Source organism: Phyllobates terribilis, unplaced genomic scaffold, assembly GCF_046119375.1.
Source record: "Phyllobates terribilis strain yellow unplaced genomic scaffold, ASM4611937v1 Scaffold_4__5_contigs__length_816908805, whole genome shotgun sequence".
NCBI classification, from domain to species: Eukaryota; Metazoa; Chordata; class Amphibia; order Anura; family Dendrobatidae; genus Phyllobates; species Phyllobates terribilis.
Genome location: NW_027362764.1, coordinates 105936674 through 105959674, shown reverse-complemented (window position 1 = coordinate 105959674; position 23001 = coordinate 105936674). Strand labels below are relative to the sequence as shown.

At 40.7% G+C, this 23001-nt stretch overlaps 1 protein-coding gene across 3 annotated transcripts in view; it reads right to left on the bottom strand.

The window, feature by feature from the left end:
- ADARB2 (adenosine deaminase RNA specific B2 (inactive)) overlaps nt 1-23001 on the bottom strand; it is a 1079460-nt gene that overhangs the window by 402051 nt on the left and 654408 nt on the right. For all 3 annotated transcript variants that reach the window (XM_073677647.1, XM_073677648.1, XM_073677650.1), the window contains exon 4: nt 17629-17715. In XM_073677647.1, coding sequence (XP_073533748.1) covers nt 17629-17715 — 87 coding nt within the window. The remainder of the gene's footprint in view (nt 1-17628; nt 17716-23001) is intronic.

Sequence of the window (23001 nt, the reverse complement as noted above, 5' to 3'; positions counted from 1 at the left end):
CGACGAGAATGGATAATGGGGAGAATAGCGAATCTGTTGAGGCTACAATGGGACGGCCTGGGGGTTCTGTGAGACTCTTGTGTATTTTGGGTAAGATGTAAAAGACCGGAGTGATAGGGTTAGTTTTAGTGAGGTATTCTGCTGTTTTGTTTTCTATGGTCCCGGCTAAGAGGTGGCGATTAATGGTGCTGTGTATCAGGTCCTTGAACTCAGATGTGGGATCACGGGATAGTTTCCGATAGGTCGTGGCATCACTTAATTGGTGATCCACTTCTCTGATATATTGGACCTTGTCCATGACCACAATAGCTCCGCCTTTGTCCGCAGGTTTGATGATCAGATCATGATCGTCTTTCAGACTGCGGAGAGCTTGTTGGTCAAGGGCAGATAAATTGGGTTCATGATGTAGCGACCCTCGGTCGACCTTAGATCGTAATTCTTTGAAGGCCATATTGACAAAGCCTATAAAAGTCTCAAGGGCGTGGGAACCGTGAGGGGGTCTATATGTGCTCTTTGTATAAAGACCAAGTCTCTTGGCCGTGATAGCCACGTTATCAGATGTTGGGGTTGTCGTATCGTGAGGGGAAGGGGTTTGGTCAAAGTGAACCTTAAGTCTAAGGGAGCGGTAGAAGCGCTGTAGTTCCATGTCCAACTTGAAGGTATTGTACTTCAATGTTGGACAGAAAGAGAGTCCCTTTTGTAGGACCGATAGTTGGGCCATGTTTAAAGTCTTAGAGGAAATATTTACCACCAGGTTGGGCGCGTCTGAGACCTCGTTACCCTGTACGAGTCCGTTGTGTCTCCGGTGTTGGCCTCCCCTCCTCGTTTTCTTCCTTGGCGGTATCTTCGCTGTTGACCTAAAAAATGAGAGGGATTAGTAAAGCGGGTTCTACTTTCTAACTCTGAGCCTGAGGATGAGGCGTCTGAGGGGGGCTGGTTAAATCTGGGTGGATTATTCCCTGATGTACGCCGTTCTTGCCAGCGGTAAACCCTATTAGCCTCGTAGTCCTCTGTGTCTCGATGGAACTTGGCCCTTTTCCTGGCCTCGGTATCCCTCTTGTGTTGGTCGAGATTCAATTGGATCTTGGTTTTCAGGTCCGTCCACTCTTCGGGTTTTAGGGAAGCGGCCAGCTGTGTTTCTGTGTTGGTGATAAGTTCCTTTGTGGATATGATAGCTTTGTGCAGAAAATCGACCATCAGCACCATAAGGTCAAAAGAGCACTTGTTCAGGATCTGTTCAAATTTGTCATTGTATTCTTGAAGTTCGGAGAACAGGGTGGGTCTGAGTGGCACCCTCAGGCCCCTCGGGATCCTCTGTGCTTTCAGATATTCGGTTAGAGTCGTGCAATGGAGTTCAAGGTTGATCAGATGGCGACGATCCTTCTCCAGATTCCGTCCTCTTGTTTCGCCCGCTGGGATCTTTAGGAAATCACTGGATATGCAAGTACGAGCCAAAATGGAATTGGTTTCCTCCACATTGTAAGAGAAAGTGGATGAGGACATGTCCCCAAGGGGTGCAAATGGACCGGTACAGGTAGTGAAAATAAATATCACTGCACTCCCTTTGTAGGTGCTCGAGCAGGGGCCGAACCCTTTAGGACACAGTTCAAGAAACCTCGGCACTCAAAATGTCCTTTATATGTGAAAATTTATTTTAGCATGATAAACACACAGCAATATAACAACAAAACGTTTCGGTCATAATGACCTTCTTCAGTTGGCTGTAGAAGATAAAAAACAATGTAAGGTTTTGTCGGGAAATATGATTCATTATAAACAATAATGATAAGGACAAAACATAGCTTACAAAGATAATAGTAGTAATCACGAAATACAATTGGTAGTTGGAAAAAAAACATAGTGCCTAAAGGGCATATTAGATAAATGAATAAAGCAATCTGATGATAAAAAAGGGGGAAGGAAGGGAGAAACATATGGAAAAGAAGGAGTGGGGGAGGAAGGGGGTTTAAAAAGGGGAAAGAGATTTTTGTAGAAAGTGTGTGAGACCACGAGAAAGAGCAGGTAAATGTGATATCACTGGTACTGTGAAAGGTGAATATCAAAAGAAATTGAATGTTGTACACAGTACAGGATAGGGAGGACAGGATAAAACAAGGGGGGAGATAATGAGAAAGAAGAGGGATGAGGAAGAAAATAGCGAGCAGCTGTAGAAGAAAATGTGGAGGAAATGCTAGAGGAGCCGCAGTGGAGGGTATAAACATACCAAAAAGAACTGCTGGTGTAGTTAGAGAGGTAGGGTCCCAAACGGGCTGCCTGTAGATGAGGGGATAGGAAGACGCAAATAAGTATTTAGGGCAACAAAGATTATAACTAGCATATCCAGCAGTGGAGAGAAGGTTACCTTAGAGGAGCGTACGTAGGCTCCAGTTGTGCATCGCGGTGTCCACCGCTCGATGTGAGACCAGAGTGAGAGAGGGGGCGTATATAGGGGGAGAGGCTGACGAGTGAGCCAATGCAAGCGCGAGTACAAAAACAGGTGACCGCGCGAAACCGGAAGTGGCAAGTCGCGTGACCGGAAGTGACGGACTCCGGTCATGTGAGCGTTCCAGGAGGCGAAGCTTGCGTTCCACAATGTTAAGTATAGCCAGAGGGAGCGGCAGGATTTCCTAAGGTTGCGGTGGAGAGGAGGGGCATAAGAGGAGGGGAGGGGAGGACCGTAGAGTAGGAGGAGCATCTGTGGGAAGGGCACAAAGAGGCAGGTCACAAAACAATGAATGAGCAGTATGGCATGATAATACAAACACATGAGTGCACCGATAGTATGGACATTATAATGACATTATATGTTGTAACATACGAGAGAAATACAATGGTTATGACATTTGGTAATGGCTTCTGTGAATTGGCGACATAACAGAGATGAGACGCGGTCAGTGGGCTGCGATGAGTGTGAAAGATGACTAACGGCTAAGGGTATACTATATATGGTAAAATAGAGAAGGCTGTTGGGATAAGGGGCAAGTATACACATGGGTGGGTACTGATAAGGGTATCAACTAAATGACAGGAGGTCATACTCCCTGTTGAGGCCCCTGGGATGAAGGGAATCGAGGGTGTGGATCCAAAAAGCCTCTCGTTGTTTGAGGAGGCGAATCCTATCACCGCCACGGCGTGGTGGTGCTATTTGTTCGAGAACTTGAAATCTTAATTGGGAGACAGTGTGTCCTGAGGAGATAAAATGGTGGGAGAGAGGTAGAAGTAGATTTTTGCACCTGATTGTCGATTTGTGCTTTGAGATTCTATCTCGAATGGGTTGTGTGGTTTCTCCTACATAGAGGAGTCCACACGGACATTTAATCAGGTAGACGACATAGGCACTGTCGCAGGTATTGTATCCATTGATATTGAATTTCTTGCCCGTGTGAGGATGGTAGATCAAGTTGCCTTTGGTGACGTTGTTGCACTGCCTACACTGGAGGCAAGGGAAGGTACCTGTTTTGGGATGTTGGAGAAAGCGCTGAGTTGGTCGGGATCTGTTGGTGCCGATGTCTGCTCTAACGAGGGAATCTCTCAAATTGGGGGCTAGTTTGAAGCAGGGCATAAAAGGTTTCTGAAAATGGGAAATGGATGGATAGCCAGTGCTTAAAATGCCCCAGTGTTTGCGGATGGTTTTGTGTAATATATATGCAAAGGGGTGAAACGTATGAACAAAGGGAATACGTCCTGAATTATCACGATGTGCCCGAACCAGAAATTCAGAAGGAGAGGCTACCCCTCCTCCATACTTCAACCCACAGAAGATATACCACGGGCAAAACGTGATAATTCAGGACGTATTCCCTTTGTTCATACGTTTCACCCCTTTGCATATATATTACACAAAACCATCCGCAAACACTGGGGCATTTTAAGCACTGGCTATCCATCCATTTCCCATTTTCAGAAACCTTTTATGCCCTGCTTCAAACGAGCCCCCAATTTGAGAGATTCCCTCGTTAGAGCAGACATCGGCACAAACAGATCCCGACCAACTCAGCGCTTTCTCCAACATCCCAAAACAGGTACCTTCCCTTGCCTCCAGTGTAGGCAGTACAACAACGTCACCAAAGGCAACTTGATCTACCATCCTCACACGGGCAAGAAATTCAATATCAATGGATACTATACCTGCGACAGTGCCTATGTCGTCTACCTGATTAAATGTCCGTGTGGACTCCTCTATGTAGGAGAAACCACACAACCCATTCGAGATAGAATCTCAAAGCACAAATCGATAATCAGGTGCAAAAATCTACTTCTTCCTATCCCCCACCATTTTATCTCCTCAGGAGACAGTGTCTCCCAATTAAGATTTCAAGTTCGCGAACAAATAGCACCACCACGCCGTGGCGGTGATAGGATTCGCCTCCTCAAACAACGAGAGGCTTTTTGGATCCACACCCTCGATTCCCTTCATCCCAGGGGCCTCAACAGGGAGTACGACCTCCTGTCATTTAGTTGATACCCTTATCAGTACCCACCCATGTGTATACTTGCCCCTTATCCCAACAGCCTTCTCTATTTTACCATATATAGTATACCCTTAGTCGTTAGTCATCTTTCACACTCATCGCAGCCCACTGACCGCGTCTCATCTCTGTTATGTCGCCAATTCACAGAAGCCATTACCAAATGTCATAACCATTGTATTTCTCTCGTATGTTACAACATATAATGTCATTATAATGTCCATACTATCGGTGCACTCATGTGTTTGTATTATCATGCCATACTGCTCATTCATTGTTTTGTGACCTGCCTCTTTGTGCCCTTCCCACAGATGCTCCTCCTACTCTACGGTCCTCCCCTCCCCTCCTCTTATGCCCCTCCTCTCCACCGCAACCTTAGGAAATCCTGCCGCTCCCTCTGGCTACACTTAACATTGTGGAACGCAAGCTTCGCCTCCTGGAACGCTCACATGACCGGAGTCCGTCACTTCCGGTCACGCGACTTGCCACTTACGGTTTCGCGCGGTCACCTGTTTTTGTACTCGCGCTTGCATTGGCTCACTCGTCAGCCTCTCCCCATATATACGCCCCCTCTCTCAGTCTGGTCTCACATCGAGCGGTGGACACCGCGATGCACAACTGGAGCCTACGTACGCTCCTCTAAGGTAACCTTCTCTCCACTGCTGGATATGCTAGTTATAATCTTTGTTGCCCTAAATACTTATTTGCTTCTTCCTATCCCCTCATCTACAGGCAGCCCGTTTGGGACCCTACCTCTCTAACTACACCAGCAGTTCTTTTTGGTATGTTTATACCCTCCACTGCGGCTCCTCTAGCATTTCCTCCACATTTTCTTCTACAGCTGCTCGCTATTTTCTTCCTCATCCCTCTTCTTTCTCATTATCTCCCCCCTTGTTTTATCCTGTCCTCCCTATCCTGTACTGTGTACAACATTCAATTTCTTTTGATATTCACCTTTCACAGTACCAGTGATATCACGTTTACCTGCTCTTTCTCGCGGTCTCACACACTTTCTACAAAAATCTCTTTCCCCTTTTTAAACCCCCCCTCCCCCACTCCTTCTTTTCCATATGTTTCTCCCTTCCTTCCCCCTTTTTTTATCATCAGATTCCTTTATTCATTTATCTAATATGCCCTTTAGGCACTATGTTTTTTTTCCAACTACCAATTGTATTTCGTGATTACTACTATTATCTTTGTAAGCTATGTTTTGTCCTTATCATTATTGTTTATAATGAATCATATTTCCCGACAAAACCTTACATTGTTTTTTATCTTCTACAGCCAACTGAAGAAGGTCATTATGACCGAAACGTTTTGTTGTTATATTGCTGTGTGTTTATCATGCTAAAATACATTTTCACATATAAAGGACATTTTGAGTGCCGAGGTTTCTTGAACTGAACCCCTTGGATACCGGTCCGACGCCTCTCACCCAGACAGACCAGATCTCACACTTTTCACTGACGAGGGGTAGTACCCCGAAACACAGTGTCTGCAAATTGAGATTTTGGTAATTATTCTAAGTCTTGTGACAAGGCTCATTAAAGGGTCGATATTGACTTTTAGGATCGCTACTTCCTATAGTTCTAGTTCTCATCCTGTCTGAAGAGACTATTTGCATATAACTGTACTGTAACTTTGCATTATCCCTTTCTCAAATGTGGAATTGTAAACAAAACTTAAAAGGGTTTTTAGACACTAGTTTTTTTGCTATAAAATACCACAATACCTCTTCTCCCATTCCTCTCCCTAGCCTCTGTTACTCCGCTCACTCCACAGTCTTGTGCCTTTAGGATACTATGATTCCAAGCTGAGCAAATGAATTACACTGTATATCTGTACATGATATTTAACTGATGTCACAAATGTTGCTCCATACATTTATAGAAGAGGATAGATCTGCGAATAAACCGGATGTCAGCAGAAGTAAAAAATTCCATTGGAGGTTGCATTACGGAACCAACATAGAGATCAGGGAATCGGCAGAGTTTCGTGAAGGTGAGGGTACTACAAAATAGTTTATTTCACTATGGTTTGGACAACATGGACCTAAAAAAATCTATTAAGCTACTTATAGATGTGATCCAGCAACAATCTTTAGGGATTCTTGAGATAAGTAGCTACCCAAGCTTTTGTATATAGAGACTATATACTGTCTATATGTACACATCAACATTACCATCTATTAGATTATATTCATATAGGGTCAACTTACTGCAATATTGTATTTAAAGGGTTATTCCCAAGATTCTAAGCTATACACTACCCATTGGACCGGGAATAACTTACTGACCGATGGGGATAGGTTTGCTGAGACCACAGCAATCCCGAGATTGGGGCTTTGGAGTCCAGAAACTGGCCTCTTCTTGTCTTGGATGGAAGGAGGAGCACATGCTCGAACTCCACTCCAATCAATGTCTATGGGACTGCAGGAGAAAGCTGAGCACAGTGCTTAACTATCGCCAGCAGTCCCATAGACAAGAAATGGCGCAGAGATGTTTTTCTATATACTTTATATATCAGAGTAGTGCCCTTTTGGTAGTTCTTTCTTCACAATTTTTACTGGGTTTTCTAGTATGCTAAATATTTAAAAATATAATTATAGCATATTCATTTTACTATTTTGAATTACCTTTCTAAAGCATATAGATTAGCCATACTGATTTCAATGTAGTTTTCCCACAAAAATAATATTTATGATGTCATCTATTGTGGTCTTTTAATTTTATTTAGATATGAAAAATTTTCACCTGATCAGACTAATTTTCTTTTATAAAGAGTTCAAAATTATAGTAATTAGTGTTGATCCTCTACAGAACTTCAGCAGTTTGTCAGAAAATAGTAGAGTGATGGAAAAAAAAGGGATTTTTAGACTTGAATCAGCAGTTGTCAATTCCTTCCCCCCCCACACTTCTCTTCACATGTCACAAACAGCGCAGTACTCGGTAGAAGGTGACAATGTGTACAGGAATCTGAACCACTCAAAATGAAAAAAAGAAAAAAGTCGGTCATTCCAAGACGTAACAAAATTTAATCTGATTTTAGCCAATTATATTTTCTATTTCTTCAATTTTTTTTTACTAAGATTGGGCTTTCCTAACACTTTAAATAGAATTTGACTGAGAAAAAAAGTCAAAAATATACACAGACCAGCAATTTCCAACTAAGCCTCATGTGCCTGGTGTTTGGCACTCAGGAAAAATCATATAAAGCAACTGTTTTGTCTAGGATAATAATCAGACATTGAGTGTTCCACCAAACCCTAGAGAGTAAAATAACTCTGCTGTTTCTTCCTTTCTTGTGGGGCACTGTGGTATCTTGACCCAGTCTTGACCTTGACCTTGACCATGGCTAAGGTTGATGCTCAGTGCTTGAACCTTATATAAGATGTCAACAATATTTTAAAATAGCCTCACTGACCTATAGTCTCCACCTAGCCATAATAACTTGAATGTAAAAGTTATTGTATCATTACATATGCAAATGGCCTCTATATAGAGAAAAAGGACTGGAAAGTACCAACTACTGTAAGTACTAATCCTAAAAGTCAATATCGACCCTTTAAAGAGCCTTGCCACATGACTTAGAATAATAACCAATAATAAGAAGCTCAACCAGAAACTTGTTTTGAGGTGTTTGCCCCTCGTCAGTGCAAAGCAGGAGAACTGGCTTGGCTGGGTGAAAAGGGTTTCTAAGAGGTAATATTTCTCCTTTTAGAGTGCAAAGTCGGCGTAAGGAGACTTATAATCCATGTAATGCTCCTCTGGGAATTTAAATAATGCATCTGGCAATGAATCATTACAGTCACATAATTGCTACGTTCGTATGTTTTTCGATGCACTTTAGACCCCCCCCCGATTGTGATTATATACATCAATGTTCCCAAAATAATGGTTTGAAAACCATATGAGGCTTTAAGGCTCCCTACAACTGGAACTGTTGGAGCAGTTTTGCCAATTTGACTTTTATTTTTTCCAGACAGTTTATCAAAAAGTCTTGGACAGACAATAATTTGGACGGACACACTGGAAAACCATAATAAATCATTATCATTATCAGTGATACATATCTACAGCCCATAATTCTGATATGAAGATATTGGCTGCATTCACTGTAAACTGTAAAATGATGATAATTACAGCCAAAATAATCTGTGTAAGTTTCTTCAGAGTCAAAAAAAATCACGGACACCTTAAATTTTTTTTACGGAAGTGCAAAAAAGTGCCCTTTTTTATGGACTGTCCTGGAATTTCGGTTGGCAACCTTACGTTGGAGGCTACAAATACTATGGAAAAAATTATGGAATTATATGCAACTTTTATTGTGATTTCTTCTATGACACTTTCATTGCTACCATTATTGCCGTGTCAAGGTTGCTTGAAGTTTTGGTAAAAATTTCTTTAACTTCTCATGACTCATAGGACAGTTCTCCTTTAAAACATCGCTCTCTCTTTAAATATCTCAGCGTCTGCAATCCATTCATTATCACTTGGCTAATATAGCACCTCGAACATAATAACATGTTTAAAATACATAGCAGAACAATTCAGTCTGATTGCATTTTCAAATAAACTCGTTCACATGAATTTTATGTGAATGTTCTACCTGGAATGAAATGACACATCTTAAGCTGCATTAGGTATTGTATCAGCTTAGACTTGACAGCTGATGTCATTTGAAATGCCTGATGTTCCTGTCATTACTGCAGGAAGGAATCATTCACTTAATAAAAAAATATTAAAAATAATAATAATAAAAAATAAAATCTAAAGTAAGCCGCTGAAGAGATTGCAGCAGCCTCCGGTTCGAGACCATTAATAGCATACTACACCAACCAGATCAGGGAAAGGGATTACCAGACCAATGTTCTACTGTCTGGGGCCTGATATGAAATGCTTGCTGGGATCTCAATTCAGAGTCTTACTGTCGCATTTCAGTAAAATTATATAAAGAGATTTCATAAAATAGGAAATTATTTGACAGCTCTAATAAATCACTTCAAACTGACTGCAAAACCCGGCTATGGAAATCTATCAGCATTTACAGAGCGACTTTATTCTTTTTACAGGATTTAGAATAAATGAAACAGTTAGTGCTTCATAGAGATATATCAAAATTATTTCTATTTTTTTATGTTATTTAGTAGAGCGGTTTAGAATGCAAGAACAAGAAGAAAAAAAAAATAGCACCTTTTTTTCCCCCTCTCTTCCTAGTATTGCACATTTAGGGATGTGGCTGCCTCTAATCCCAAATGAAGGGTAAAGGCCCCAATACACATTAGACTAAACCATGGAAAAAAAAGTGGGAGATTTAGCAACCACAAATCATTAAAACATCACATTTATTTGTAGATTAAAACACGAAAGAGAAAAATTTCAAAAACATGGAAGTACAACAGTCGACACGTTTCGAGCTACACTAGCTCTGGTTATGATTAAGAGCTAGTGTAGCTCGAAACGCGTCGACTGTTGTACTTCCATGTTTTTGAAACTTTTCTTTTTTATGTTTTAAACTACAAATAAATGTGATGTTTTAATGATTTTTGCGATTGCTGGATTTTTCACTTTTTTTTCCATGGTTCATTTGCTCAGGAAACCAGCCTGAAGTCTCCGTGCACCGCACCCTAAGGTTATGTGCCCACGATGCAGAAATGCTCTGGATTTTTTCTGAGCGTTTCTGCCAGGGACAAGCGTTTGTTACGCGTTTGTCAAGCATCACTTGGAAAAGTGCTTGACAATGTGGTCACACTATATAAATCCATGCAACCGGCATGGATTTTATATAGTGTGACCAAGTTAGTTAAAAAAAAGAATAAAATGGTAAAAAATAAAAAAAAACATTATACTCACCTTCCGATGGCCCCCGGTCCCCTTATCCGATGCGTCTGGTCTCCCGTCAGCAGTCGCGTTACCGGTCACATGACTGAATGACGTCACGGAAGGTCCTTTTACTCCATCACGAGCCACCGGTGAGCCAAGACGTACCGGATAGAAGACTGCGGGCCATCAGAAGGTGAGTATAAAGTGTTTTTTTACTTTAAATTCTTTCTTTTTTACAGATACCATGGTACCTGGGTCTGGAGGAGAGTCTCCTCTTCTCCAAACCCGGGTACCATCCGCACATTGAATCGCTTAATATCTGCATGTGCACATGTAGTCATGCGGATATTAAGCGATTCAATCCAAGTCAATGGCGGCAAAAACGCCACGGTTCCGCAAAATAATTGGTAGTGCTGCTGATTTTTCTGCAATGATAATCCGCAGCGGAAATTTCCACAGCATGTGCACAGCACATGTGGATTATCATTGGGGAACATAGCAGAAACGCTTAAAAAATGCTTAGTGGGCACACAGCCTTATTCCAGGAATTTCTCAACCCGGTGAGTTGATGTTTGCTTCATTGTGTTTTTTTACACATTAGACTAAAGTCAAATGAATCCGCCACTATTGGCAGGATTTGTGACAATCTGATTTGTGTAGTGGTCATTGGCGGACACAGAAAGAAGAGGGTCCCTGTGCAAGAACACTATAGGGTCCTTATGCAGTCCAAAATCTCCTCATAATGCATAATTTCACCTGTTTTGGGGGTGGTAGTGGCCCCCTTACCTCTTTAGACCATGACAGGCTGCACTGGATGCCCCAATGATATGTTCGCCCCTCATAGTGGCCTCCTGATTCTATCGAGATAGGTCATGTCAGTGGAGAGAAGGATTCAGTCTGCTGAATTTCAGTGGCCAATCCTTTTGTTCCCTGGGAGATATCCACCATCAAAGAAATCTGGCAGAGAACCCAGAAGTGCCCGGCCGAGCAGAACATTCCTGTTCATAGGAGAGTCGGAAGAGATAGCTGTCTGCCAAATGATCGTTGGGCCAACAGTTATGTAATGTGTATGGGGGCCTTTAGTCTATATAGTTTAGGGTGCCATCTGATGAAGTTGTCTTATCTCAGCACATGGGCTCACACAACTTGACCCAAAATGCACCCCAATGCACCCCAAGAACCTCACCTGCACATTAATTTTGTCAGGCAGGTGGAGTGCAGCACTTCACTTGTACACCAACACTTTTTTTTGTCTTCCAATCTGACCCCTGGTCAGCCAAGACATTTTAGAGAGTTTTACCTTCTCACTTTTACGTAAACCTTTTTGGAACCATTCTTTGTATTTATGACTTACAACAAAAATTGAGGCTCAGTGGGGTCGATGCCGTTTTCTCTTCCTGAACTTTTAAACTGCAAATCTCACAAGTTTTATATCGCAAAAGAGGACCTGTCATATCACCAAAGTGTCTGATTTTTTGCTCTTATTTTATTCCTGCTGCTTCATTGAATAATCTGTGTTGTTTTTTTTCCTTTTTTGAAATCCAACATAGAGTCCCAGAGATATGGGCCTTTTTATTTTGCTAATATATGCAAATTTTCATAGTCTTTAACAATGGGGCATGGCTCATAGGCTAATAATGCAGAGGAGCGTGAAGAAAAAACACGCTCCCTCACCCCCTAGAGAATACTGTGAGCAACGCAGACTTAGTAAAAACCATAAAAACAATTATATTGGGCACACTAAATTAAAAGGTCCATATGTCTGGAATCATATCATAGATTTGAAAAAAAGAATACTCAGGGGAAAAGTAGGAAAAAATAAGAGTGAAAACTGGACATTTTTGCCTTGAATACAGGTCTTCTTTAAAGGGAATCTGTCAGCAGGTTTTTGCTATGTAATCTGAAGACAGGAGGAGATAGAGGCTGAAACACAGAATTTAGGGATGTGTCACTTGTCAATGTGTGTGCTGTTTTTTTACTAACCGTGAAGGATTTATCACTGAGATTAAAATTGCAAGTCTAGTCTGGAAACTAAGCACCTCACTGTCTATGGACTTTGTACATGGAGAGTCTGGTGTGGGTGGGGTTAGCTGTGATGTGGGCGGGGTTAGCTTTCTCAGCTCTGCTTCATGCTAAATCTAAAAATACTGATTGTGTCAGAACGACTGCACCCAGTAATCTAAGTGATACATCGTTGGATTCAGCTTCTCTTTGCCTTTGTCAGGCTGCTCTCAGATATGGTAGCAAAAACATGCTGACAGATTCCCTTTAAAGCAGAATTTGTACAGTACGCCCATATAACTAAGCACTTGCATATATGAGGGTCCTTGGAGAAAAATCTTATAAGAAGGACCTTGTTATCAAAGTTTACAGAAATAAGCAATGAAACTGCAACAACAACTCAAGGCCTTATAGGGACTTCGACTTCTTTCTATTAGTGGCAGCAAAGAGTAACTTTACACTGTGGTTGCAGGTTTGGTGGACTTTACCATGTTATCTACTGTAGCTCTTATAGTTCCAGAGGCTGGACCGTCTAAGGACTGATGTAAGGCCTGAAACGCGTCGGATGATTGCTGGGGCGTTGTTTGTCTACTTTAAAGGGTTTGGCAGTAGGATCAACCATCCTAAGCCATCTATATAGGCACGCAGGTAATATATAGTTAAATAAAATGATACCATGATATCTGGGATCCAATATCTTATTCCAGGGTAATTTACATTTTTCTTATACGTAAATGAGTTGTTAAGATCTATGAACCAGATCTCTCTGAGAATTTGCCCCAGAGCTTATTATAAATGAAAGGGGGAGTTACCAGTGTGAGACATGTAATGACTGACAGTCTGCTCTCCTGATATATATGTCTCACAATTGTAACACCCCATTTTATTTACAATAAGCTCTGTAGGCAGATTCTCAGAGAGATCTATGTCCAGCCCATAGATCTTTAACAGCACATTTACATATTAAGAAAATGTGGATTTCTCTGGAATAGGACATCAAATTACAGATATCAAGGTATAATTTTATTCAACTTTCTATGACCTACATGCCCATATAGACGGCTTAGGAGAGTTGATCTTACTAATAGTTTCCCTTTAATCATCTTAGAATAAATCTGAATTTTTATCGAAAACTCCCTGGTTGATGGACACGTGCATATCTACACCTTTAGGGAAGGCTATTATCTGTTATAAAGAATTTCATCGATAAATTACTTCTCATTTACTTTTTATATTCACCATATTTTCAAGCATTTTTTTTACATTTTCGATGTCATTATTTATATTTAAAAAAAATTCTGAAGTCTTTCAGTTTGTCTACAGAGCCTCAGATAGCTTGATACATTCTATTCTGTAGAGATCACTTTTTAGCAGTCATCATAATCAGAGACAGATTGCAATGAAAGTTGACAACGACGTATACATAACAAAAGGTCCACCTTTAAAAACAAGTGATGGTCACAGCTTACCTCCTCCCCCTCCCTGCACTGTGACTTCTGCACATATCATAGAGCATGTCCACAAAACTCTCCAATGGAAGCCCATAAGTCATCATCAGATTATTAATTTCTGTAACACATGTGACTGTTCTAATGCATATCTTTGATTTTTTTTTTTTTTTCAAATAAATAGAAAAGACTAAAAAAAAGAAAAGTATCTCCTTTGAAGTTAGTAAAATAATTATAGGTCCTATATTTCCTTTGATGTTGGATTTCATAATAATCAATATATTTTAATGGTGGCTATGACTATAGTTATTTCAAGGTGTAGTAAAGTGCCAATGGGCCGTTGAAACTTTTCCAGAGTTTTCATACACAGGGCTAGGACTGAGAAGAGAAGGAATTACCATACTAACTTCCACATGTCTAAAGATTACTAATCTACTAATGTACAGTTGCTACATTATTATTACACCAGAAAAGGAGAATGTATATTATTACATCCTCCCTATGATGGATGCTTTTTTGACATTGCCAGCATGTATACAATGCAAAACACAAATAAATTACTATACTCTAAGATTCTCCTTTTAAGAAAATGACACAATCCTTGACAAATAAACCCTTTTCTCCTCTGCACTTTGCGCTAAAAGCTTGGCACCAGGTGGTCTAATGGTGGACTGTTAGGGGCAATAAATAGCGAGTATATTAGAGAGATGCATTGTATAACCTCTTATTCTTACACTTAATACTATCGACTATAGTCAAAGATTCTCTTCTTAACACAGTAAGCTCTCTCCAGTCTCAGAAATGATGTTACACTGACAGACATGATTCGGGAAGCAGTTCCAGGAATAGAATACGGCGAATAAAGGATGTTTCAGCTGTAGAGACAATAAAGCCGCTCGACTTTTGTCATAAAGTATCTGCCTGAGGCAGTAAGAGTTAAGCATGTAACGGGAGGTAAGGACTGCACCCTACAGATTAGTATATATTTCAGATTGCACTAGAACTTTAATTGTGGCCATTAAATATCCTGGCTAAGAAAGGTAGGGGAGAGGGTGAAATATGGATGACCTCCTTAGGCACAAAACAGATAAAAAAAATGTAACCTCTTAAATTTGTTCTTGGAACGTCAAAGAAATATGGCAAGGGTATAGAAAGTAAAGTCACTTACCGAACATATATACTGTATGTTTACATATGTTATGCCTGGAGGTGATTATAAGTCATGGTAGTGGTGCTAGATAAGTAATTAATATGAGCAATCCATGAAAAAAAACTATACCTATCGCTTTTTCCATATTTTTTTTAATGAATTTTATCTCTACTTAGATCTACCTTTCACTCCATAAGCTTAAAGCTGGCATTTTATGTAAATCCAAGAATCATTAGATTCCAAATGCCACAAGTGAGAAAAGCAAATGCCAGCTTCTGATTTTACCTTTAGACATATATTATCTGCAAGATAACAGGTGAATCTGGCTCATGATTGATTCTTGGATCTACTATCTCCAGCATCCATACTAAATATTGTTCATTGTAGTGCCGTATCTGCAATCCATTATTGTGTCGTTAAAAGACACTTAAAGGAGGCCTTTCATCTGTGGGTCCCGTGTTTACTCTGAAACATTGCAGTTTTAAAATCTTGGCTTAAAGAGTTTTTATTTTTAAAGTTTGTCTTTATTTATAGTTTTTTTTTATGGATCCAAACAAGTCAAGTTATGGGAAGGAGCCTGAAGAGAGCCACCCAGTGCCTGGATTCACCTCGTGCCTGGATTCTTCTTCTAATGTCAGGTTAGATCTTAAAACTACAGTATGTAAACCATAACTCTCTCTAATTAGACACAAGATGTCTGCGGTTCAAGCAACATAAAAGAATGAAAGGTTTCCTTTAACCCCTTCACGACCGATGACATATATTTACGTCATCGACCATGTCCTTGACTTTGATGCAGGCTCCGGGGCTGAGCCCGCATCTTTCCTCGCACTTTATGGCTGATTTAATCAGCCATCAAGTGCCTCTAACTAACAGTGGCATTTAACAACCGTCAGCCGGAAGTGCGTCACAAATCCTGCCCATCGACAACCCTGTCATGTGATCGCGGGGTGCCGATGGACTGTCATGTCAGCCGGCGATCTGCAGAAGACCCCCATGCCTGTCATCACAATCCTCCTGTGGAGATCGTGAAGCACTGCTATGTATAGCACAAGCAATCAGAAGATCACAGCTTCAAGTCTCCGAAGGGGACTATTAAACACAGTGAAATGTTAAAAAAAAACCTTTTAAAAAATATTACAATTTTTTTTTAAAAAAGGCAAAAGTTCAAATCACCCCCCTTTTGCCAAATTAAAAAAAATACACATATTTGGTATCGCTGCATTGAGAAATGTCCGATGTATCAAAATATAAAGTAAATTAATCAGATCGGTAAATGGCGTAACGAGAAAAAAATCAAAACACCAGAATTTTTTGTCTGCAATTAAATGCAATAAGAAATTATAAAAACATTGTATATACCCAAAAATGGTATCAATGAAAACATCAGATCAAGCCGCAAAAAATAAGCCATTACCCGGCCCCAGATCCTGAAAAATGGAAACGCTATGCGTCTTGTAAAATAGCGACCGACACAAAAAATTATTTTCATACAATTTTTTATTTTTTTTTGTTTATCCACTCAAATAAAAAAAAACCTATACAAGTTTGGTATCTCTGTACTAGTACTGACCTGGGAAATAATTCTTCCGATTTTCAAGTGCCCTATGTAGTAAAATCAATGGTGTCATTTAAAAGTACAACTCATCTCACAAAAAACAAGCTCTCATATTGATGGAAAAATCAAAAAGTTATGGCTCTTGGAAGAAGGGAGAGGAAAAAACTAAAACGAAAAATGGAAAATCACAGAGGTGTCAAGGGGTTAAAGAGCATTTCCTATCAGAATCCATGTTAACATTAATAGGACAGTAAACTTAAGAGGTAAACATACAAAGATAGGTTTTACTATCACTTCTGACGCCTCCGGGTATGCAGCTAATTTAGATGGAGAAAGTTGCTGCTGATTACGGTCCATGAAGTGACCAGAACAGGTTTTTATCCTATGTGTATCTACAAGCAGAAAACTTAAAAACTGTGAAAAATTTCTGCAAAAAAGTATATGGCAAAACTGTATAGCTCTTTGTTATATATATATAAAAAAAAATATTTGCAGAAACCAGAATATTTTACTTCATGCTACAATGAGCATTAGGCCACGACCCCACTATCAGTATTTGGTCAGTATTTTTTCTCAGGAGTGGGAGCCAAACCCAGGAGTGGGTGATAAATGCAGAATTGGTGACTTGTTTTTATTATACCTTTTCTCTGATTGTTCCTCACCTGGTTTTGGTTTTTGGCTCCCACTCCTGAGAAAAAATACTGACAGAATACTGACCAAATACTGATAGTGGGGCTGGGCCTTACAATGAACATTTTTGTAGCTAGAGCTAGACTCATAAAAATGCTCATTTTAATATGCAACAAGAAAATGTTCAAAAAGATTATGCAGACATTCTGACATGGAGAAGAAATAACTAGTGTTGAGCGAATTTGTTCGGCATTTCAAATTCGGGTTCGTGTTCAGGATTCCGGCTTGTTCGCGCCAAAAAATCGTCTCTGCCCACGAACATCCCTGATTTGCCACGCTGTTACGCAGATAACATAGGATAACATCTTCGTGACAGCATGGCAAATCAGGGATGTTCGTGGGCAGAGACGATTTTTTGGCGCGAACAAGCAGGAACCCCGAACACGAACCCGAATTCGAAATGGCGAACAAATTCGCTCAACACTAGAAATAACCCAAAAGAAAATCCATCTCTATAAAACAATCGATAAACTAGGCATAAGGTACCTACTTAAATTATCTTCATCATCCATGCTGCTAGCCCCAGGATCGATAAACTTGAATGGTACGATGAAGGTCGACAGCATGCTTATTTTTTCTGCAAAAAAAAAATAAACAACTTTCCTTAGAATATTTTAGACATGTTTAATAACCTTCAAAATTCCCATAACTTGGACAAAATGCAGATTGTAAAATGGTGAAACATGGTATAAAAAGCAACTTAGGTTCGCTATAGAAAGGTCTAGTGGAAATAATGAATATTCATACGCACTGTAGACCTTTACTTTATATAAAATTTACTGGTTTACTTTCAACAAGTTCCCCTTTCTTTTGTTTTCTTCCTCTACCTTAAAAAATGTCAGTCTAACACTTTTAATTTACATTTTCTTAGTTTACTAAATATTCACAGCAAATAACATTGGTTGATACCACGGCCTTTTCTGAGGACCATAGAATTTGTAGGCTCTTCAGCACTACAACCACTGTCTGTCAAGAAGTATTCCACCATTATTTGAATTAAGTCCATCGAAGCCAAGATTCCTAAGACAGCAGATATCTTCTAAACTGTAATTTTAAGAAATTAGACAATGTTTCAACCTCAAAAAGCCCTTTTCAGAAACCATTTTAGAAGATATCTGGTGCTCTGATGACTTCTTGAAATCTTGACTTGACTATAGGTATAAATGTGACTAAGACAGTAGGTATGTGGTAAAACATTTTCCCACGAACCTTCCTGTTTGTTCTAGATGCTCCTGATTATAGATGAGAGAATAGATTTGATATCAATTGAATTTATCGGTTAATTTTCAGTGAATCTTTCAAATTTGAATACAGGCAGATTTGCTAATCCTTTTTCCTGATACCTCCCATGCTTCTGTACTCCTATTAATTGATTTAATATAAAATAAATGGTAGGATGAGTGGATTGACATCTCTGGTGTTAGGATAGGGCCAAAGGACTCATGGCCAGAGAAGGCCCCAAATCTCTTGGTTCTCAAGGAGATAAATGCTCCTCAAATGCAAAACAAGAGTGTCATGGCTTAGGTTGCTGGTTAAGGTGCCCATGTTTACTTTAGTTTACCAATACTCTATAGCAGGAATCCACAACCTTTAGCTCGAGGGCCACATGTAGATCTAGGTCCCATGATATGTGGCCAGCGGCTGTCTGCTAACTTTATGCATTGGCACCAGGAGTCCAGGACTAACAAACAGCTTTGAAGAGCAGGTCTCCAGTTAGTGACTTTAGCAAATAGCCCTGCACAGTAGAGCAGATCAGGATATCCATATACTGGCCTTGAGGGATGGAGAACTAGACTAAGTAGTTTTGGTCAATTTAGCTCTTTTTGGTCATAAGGATAATTTGTCCCTTCTTACCAAAAAGAGCGGGCTCTTTTGGATCCCAAATGGATCCTTACTAATGAAATATATGTTCAACGATAAAATGAACACATATTTAAAGGGGTTGTCCACCTATGGGGACAATATTTTTTCTTACTTAAATTAATGCAATTGTGGCTAAAAATCACTTTTGGAATTGGGTTTCACTAAAAATGTTGCATCGTCTGCCTTCTATAGCCTCTGTGGTACATTGTCTATTGCTTGCTGCAGAATGAGTTGACGGGATTGGCCACATTATCTTTATTTTACTTTATTTTCTGCTATTGGTGGAACATGTGACCAGACCTGTGCACCATTTTCGTCCACTAGAAAAGCTGTTTTCTCATGTGAGGTTTTCAATTGGACAAGGCTGAGGCACAAGTCTGGTCACCTGCAGTCAGCCAATGAATGAGTCGGTTGGGTGGCATTTCAAGTGCTTTGGCAGCCAAACATTTTACCCCCAATGACAGCCATTCATAAACTGTAAGTGACTTTCACTGGGATGCTGGCTCCCATCATTTGATTGCTCAGTGCAAGATGGAGAAAGGATGATACTGCAGGATAGGGGACTGTCACGCAAGGTGAGGAAAAGACTAAGTGCAACACGAAGAGAAGAGGGGAAGGAAGCGCAAGCATTAGGGAAAGGGGGATTGGAGACTCCTAGGCAGATCTAATATCACCCTGCCAACCCTACCGTTCCTTTATAGGTTCCACACCTATCGCCGAGTAGGAACCTAAGCCCTGAATGTCCCAGAGCTTGGCCCTAGATAGGGAGGGGACAGGGTGAGCATTAGACAAGCCCCACTACAAACTAAAGACAGCAAGGAAGACAAACAAAGGGGATACACTTAGCTTGAGCAGACACCAGAGAGATAACGTCCTCCAAGAGCACCAGATAAAAAACTAGCCAATTGCTAGTGCTCCAAGCCAACACAGATGTACATAGAACTATCAACGGCTCCTCTCTGGAGAAACTGAGAGTTTTTAATTACCAAGCAAGGGTGTGTCAATCAGCAGCAGAAGGTGGAGGTAGCTGCTGGGTCCTAAAGGAAGACGGATGCAACAATACCAAAAAGATGAGAGGATCAAGAAGGCATCTGTAATGCCAAGTGCAGTGACCTTCTGCAGCTGGCTCCAGAGCGACTGTCTGTCACACCTGACACACCCGTGACAAAGACGTGATTGAAGTTAGATGCGATAGTATTGTGGGAATACCAAATGTGAGTTATGTTGGAACGCCTGGATGTCAACATATGGCCTCAATTTGATTTCTGTGGGGAAACTTTAGCTATCATTATACCAATAATTCTGGCTTTGGGTGTCATAACTGTGGGGGCCTTTGAATATGGCTCGCAACTATCTCATAGAGAAAGTCTCTCAAGGCAAGAAAGGTTCAGGACCACTGCCTTATAGTGTAAAAATGTGGGAAAGAAAAATAATATTTTAAACTCTATTAGTGTAGTGGGGAAGGAAGAAACTAATATAAGATCACTGCTGAGTATGTTTTGTATGTATGTATTTAAATAGTAGATATACAGTATAAAAAGTATTAATATTAATTAGTGAAGACATTTCCCTTCAGAGAGAGAATCTGTTTTCTCCATCAGCATAATTTATAATGTTCATTTACAGAATATCTTCAAAGCTTTTTATTAAGACATTAGTTGAAAAGACGGCACAAAGGAAAGACATTTGAATGATACTGGCTGCTGGAAACTGCTGTCCAAAGCACTTAATGAAGCAGAAAGCAGAGGAAGAAGAGGAACTGCATGCTGCCGCCACGAGGGGAGATAAATTTAGGACACTCCATTTATATCACGGATTGGGTAAGGTCAAGGAATGAATAATGGGACATCATGATGGTAACATTGTCACACACTGAGCTGAATTAAGCTCTAGACACTGCTAATTTTGGTAGCTATGTGATGTTTACTGAGTCAGGCGGAGCGTTCGTTACTCAGTGATTTCTGGCAAATAATCCACATAAGAAAATTAATTTTATTCATTAACATTCACATTAGTCATAAAGATACAATGAGCAAAATTTGCTAATTTACCTGAAGACGTTTGTACCCTTTGAAGATATTTTTTAAACAATCTCTGCTAAGCTGATCGTGGACTTGGTGTGAATCCTAAACATCTTTTAAGACTAACCAAATGTGTCTCTAATGAGTAATAGCAAGTGTGACACATGGGTAGATGTTAATGTTGTTTTCTTTATTCTTTTTTTTTCTTTTTTTCTCCATATGTTTAAAAAAGATGAGACCATAACAAATTAACAATCTTATACTTATACTATAGTTTATGAGAACGATTTTTAGTGAATTGATTCTTGATGACTTTTGGCTCCATAATTCAGTGATAAAAAAAATTCAAAGTCAAATATTTACTAAACCCAAAATATATTTTCATTGAATATGTAAAAAATAGTGGTATACTTATTTTCTGTACAAAGAGAACTAGTTACCAAGCCCAGTTAGTTTTACAACGTTATTCACATTGGAAAAGAACTGTTATTTTATCTAGTAAGCATGAATCTACATAGACCAATGAGGATAGACAGTGATGAGGGCTATTCTAGGTGTAAAGGCCTTGCAGCATGTAGCCATCCTAACCTTGCTCCCCCCTTTAGTAAAGAAAGCCATTTGCTTTTACAGTTATGATTATGATGAAAAGAGACACTTACTGGAAAGACCTCACATGGTATGTGTTAGGGGGGCGGTTGCAGACAACTTTATTAAAATGGAACGCAACCGACCCCGGGGTCCGCGATGCAGCCTGGAGGACTGCTGCCGAACACTTCCCGGGTGGAAAGTAAAGTAACCAACTTAAATGTTAAACCCTTCTGTGTTACAGCACACAGGAACGGGGATAGCGGTTCGCTCTATCTCCATTAACTGCACGGGAGAAGAGTGACCAGGATAGCACCTACTTAACTGATAATCCACTCCGTGTTAATGCACACGGAGAGGGTTTCAGCGGTTCACACAATCTCCAAGAACCGCAGGGAGATGTGCGACCGAGGGAACAGCAGTAGCCCTGTCTTCGATACAGGCGCTACGCAAAAGGGATTGGCGCTAAGATGCATGTGACTCACGCCAACGGGTACGTGCCCTCTGCCTGCGTGCTACCGGACAGAGGAGTGTTTCTTCACGTGGTCCACAGGAGACCGCAGGCTGCTCGGGGTGTAAGGCGACCCCCTCTGACAGAGCCAGACTGTAAGGCGAAGCTACCTGCCTACTTTCACTAGCCTGCCTCTATGGAGCTAACCTGCCTAGCAGAATCTACACGTGGAGCACAGACGTTCACACCACAGCATCATGCTCAATGATCTGAGCGTGCCGCCATGTTTGTGGGCGGGCCTTTTAAAGACTAAGCCCTGCCCCACTGTCGCACCATTGGTGACATCACCTGTGGCCAATCAGGCGGTGCCAGGTCACCGGATCAGCTGGTTCCTGAACCACCAATCATGGTCCGCCATGTCACGGGCATGCTCAGTGCGGCGCCTCTCGGACTTAGGCTGCAGTAGCCTAGTCTCTCTCTGCAACCTGTGCTTCATGTTGCTAGGCACAAATACACAAGATACTACTTGCACATCTCGTGCATTGGCTAGGCGTTCGGACTGACAGAGATGCTGTGCAGCATCAGCCCCAGCTGGACCAGAATGGGAGACCACAGAATCCACTGATGACTCAGAACCCATTTCTGATCCAGCAAGCGGCCGGCGCCTAACAGTATGTTTATGGTGTACACTAAAGAGGACCATGTTGCAGAAGTGTCACTTAGGCCACGATCCCACTATCAGTATTTGGTCAGTATTTTCTCTCAGGAGTGGGAGCCAAAACCAGGTGAGGAACAATCAGAGAAAAGGCATAATAGAAACAAGTCACCAATTCTGCATTTATCACCCACTCCTGGTTTTGGCTCCCACTTCTGCTAAAAGCTACTGACCAAATACTGATAGTGGGGCCGTGGCCTTAGGTTTACTTTAATTCTTTATTCTATA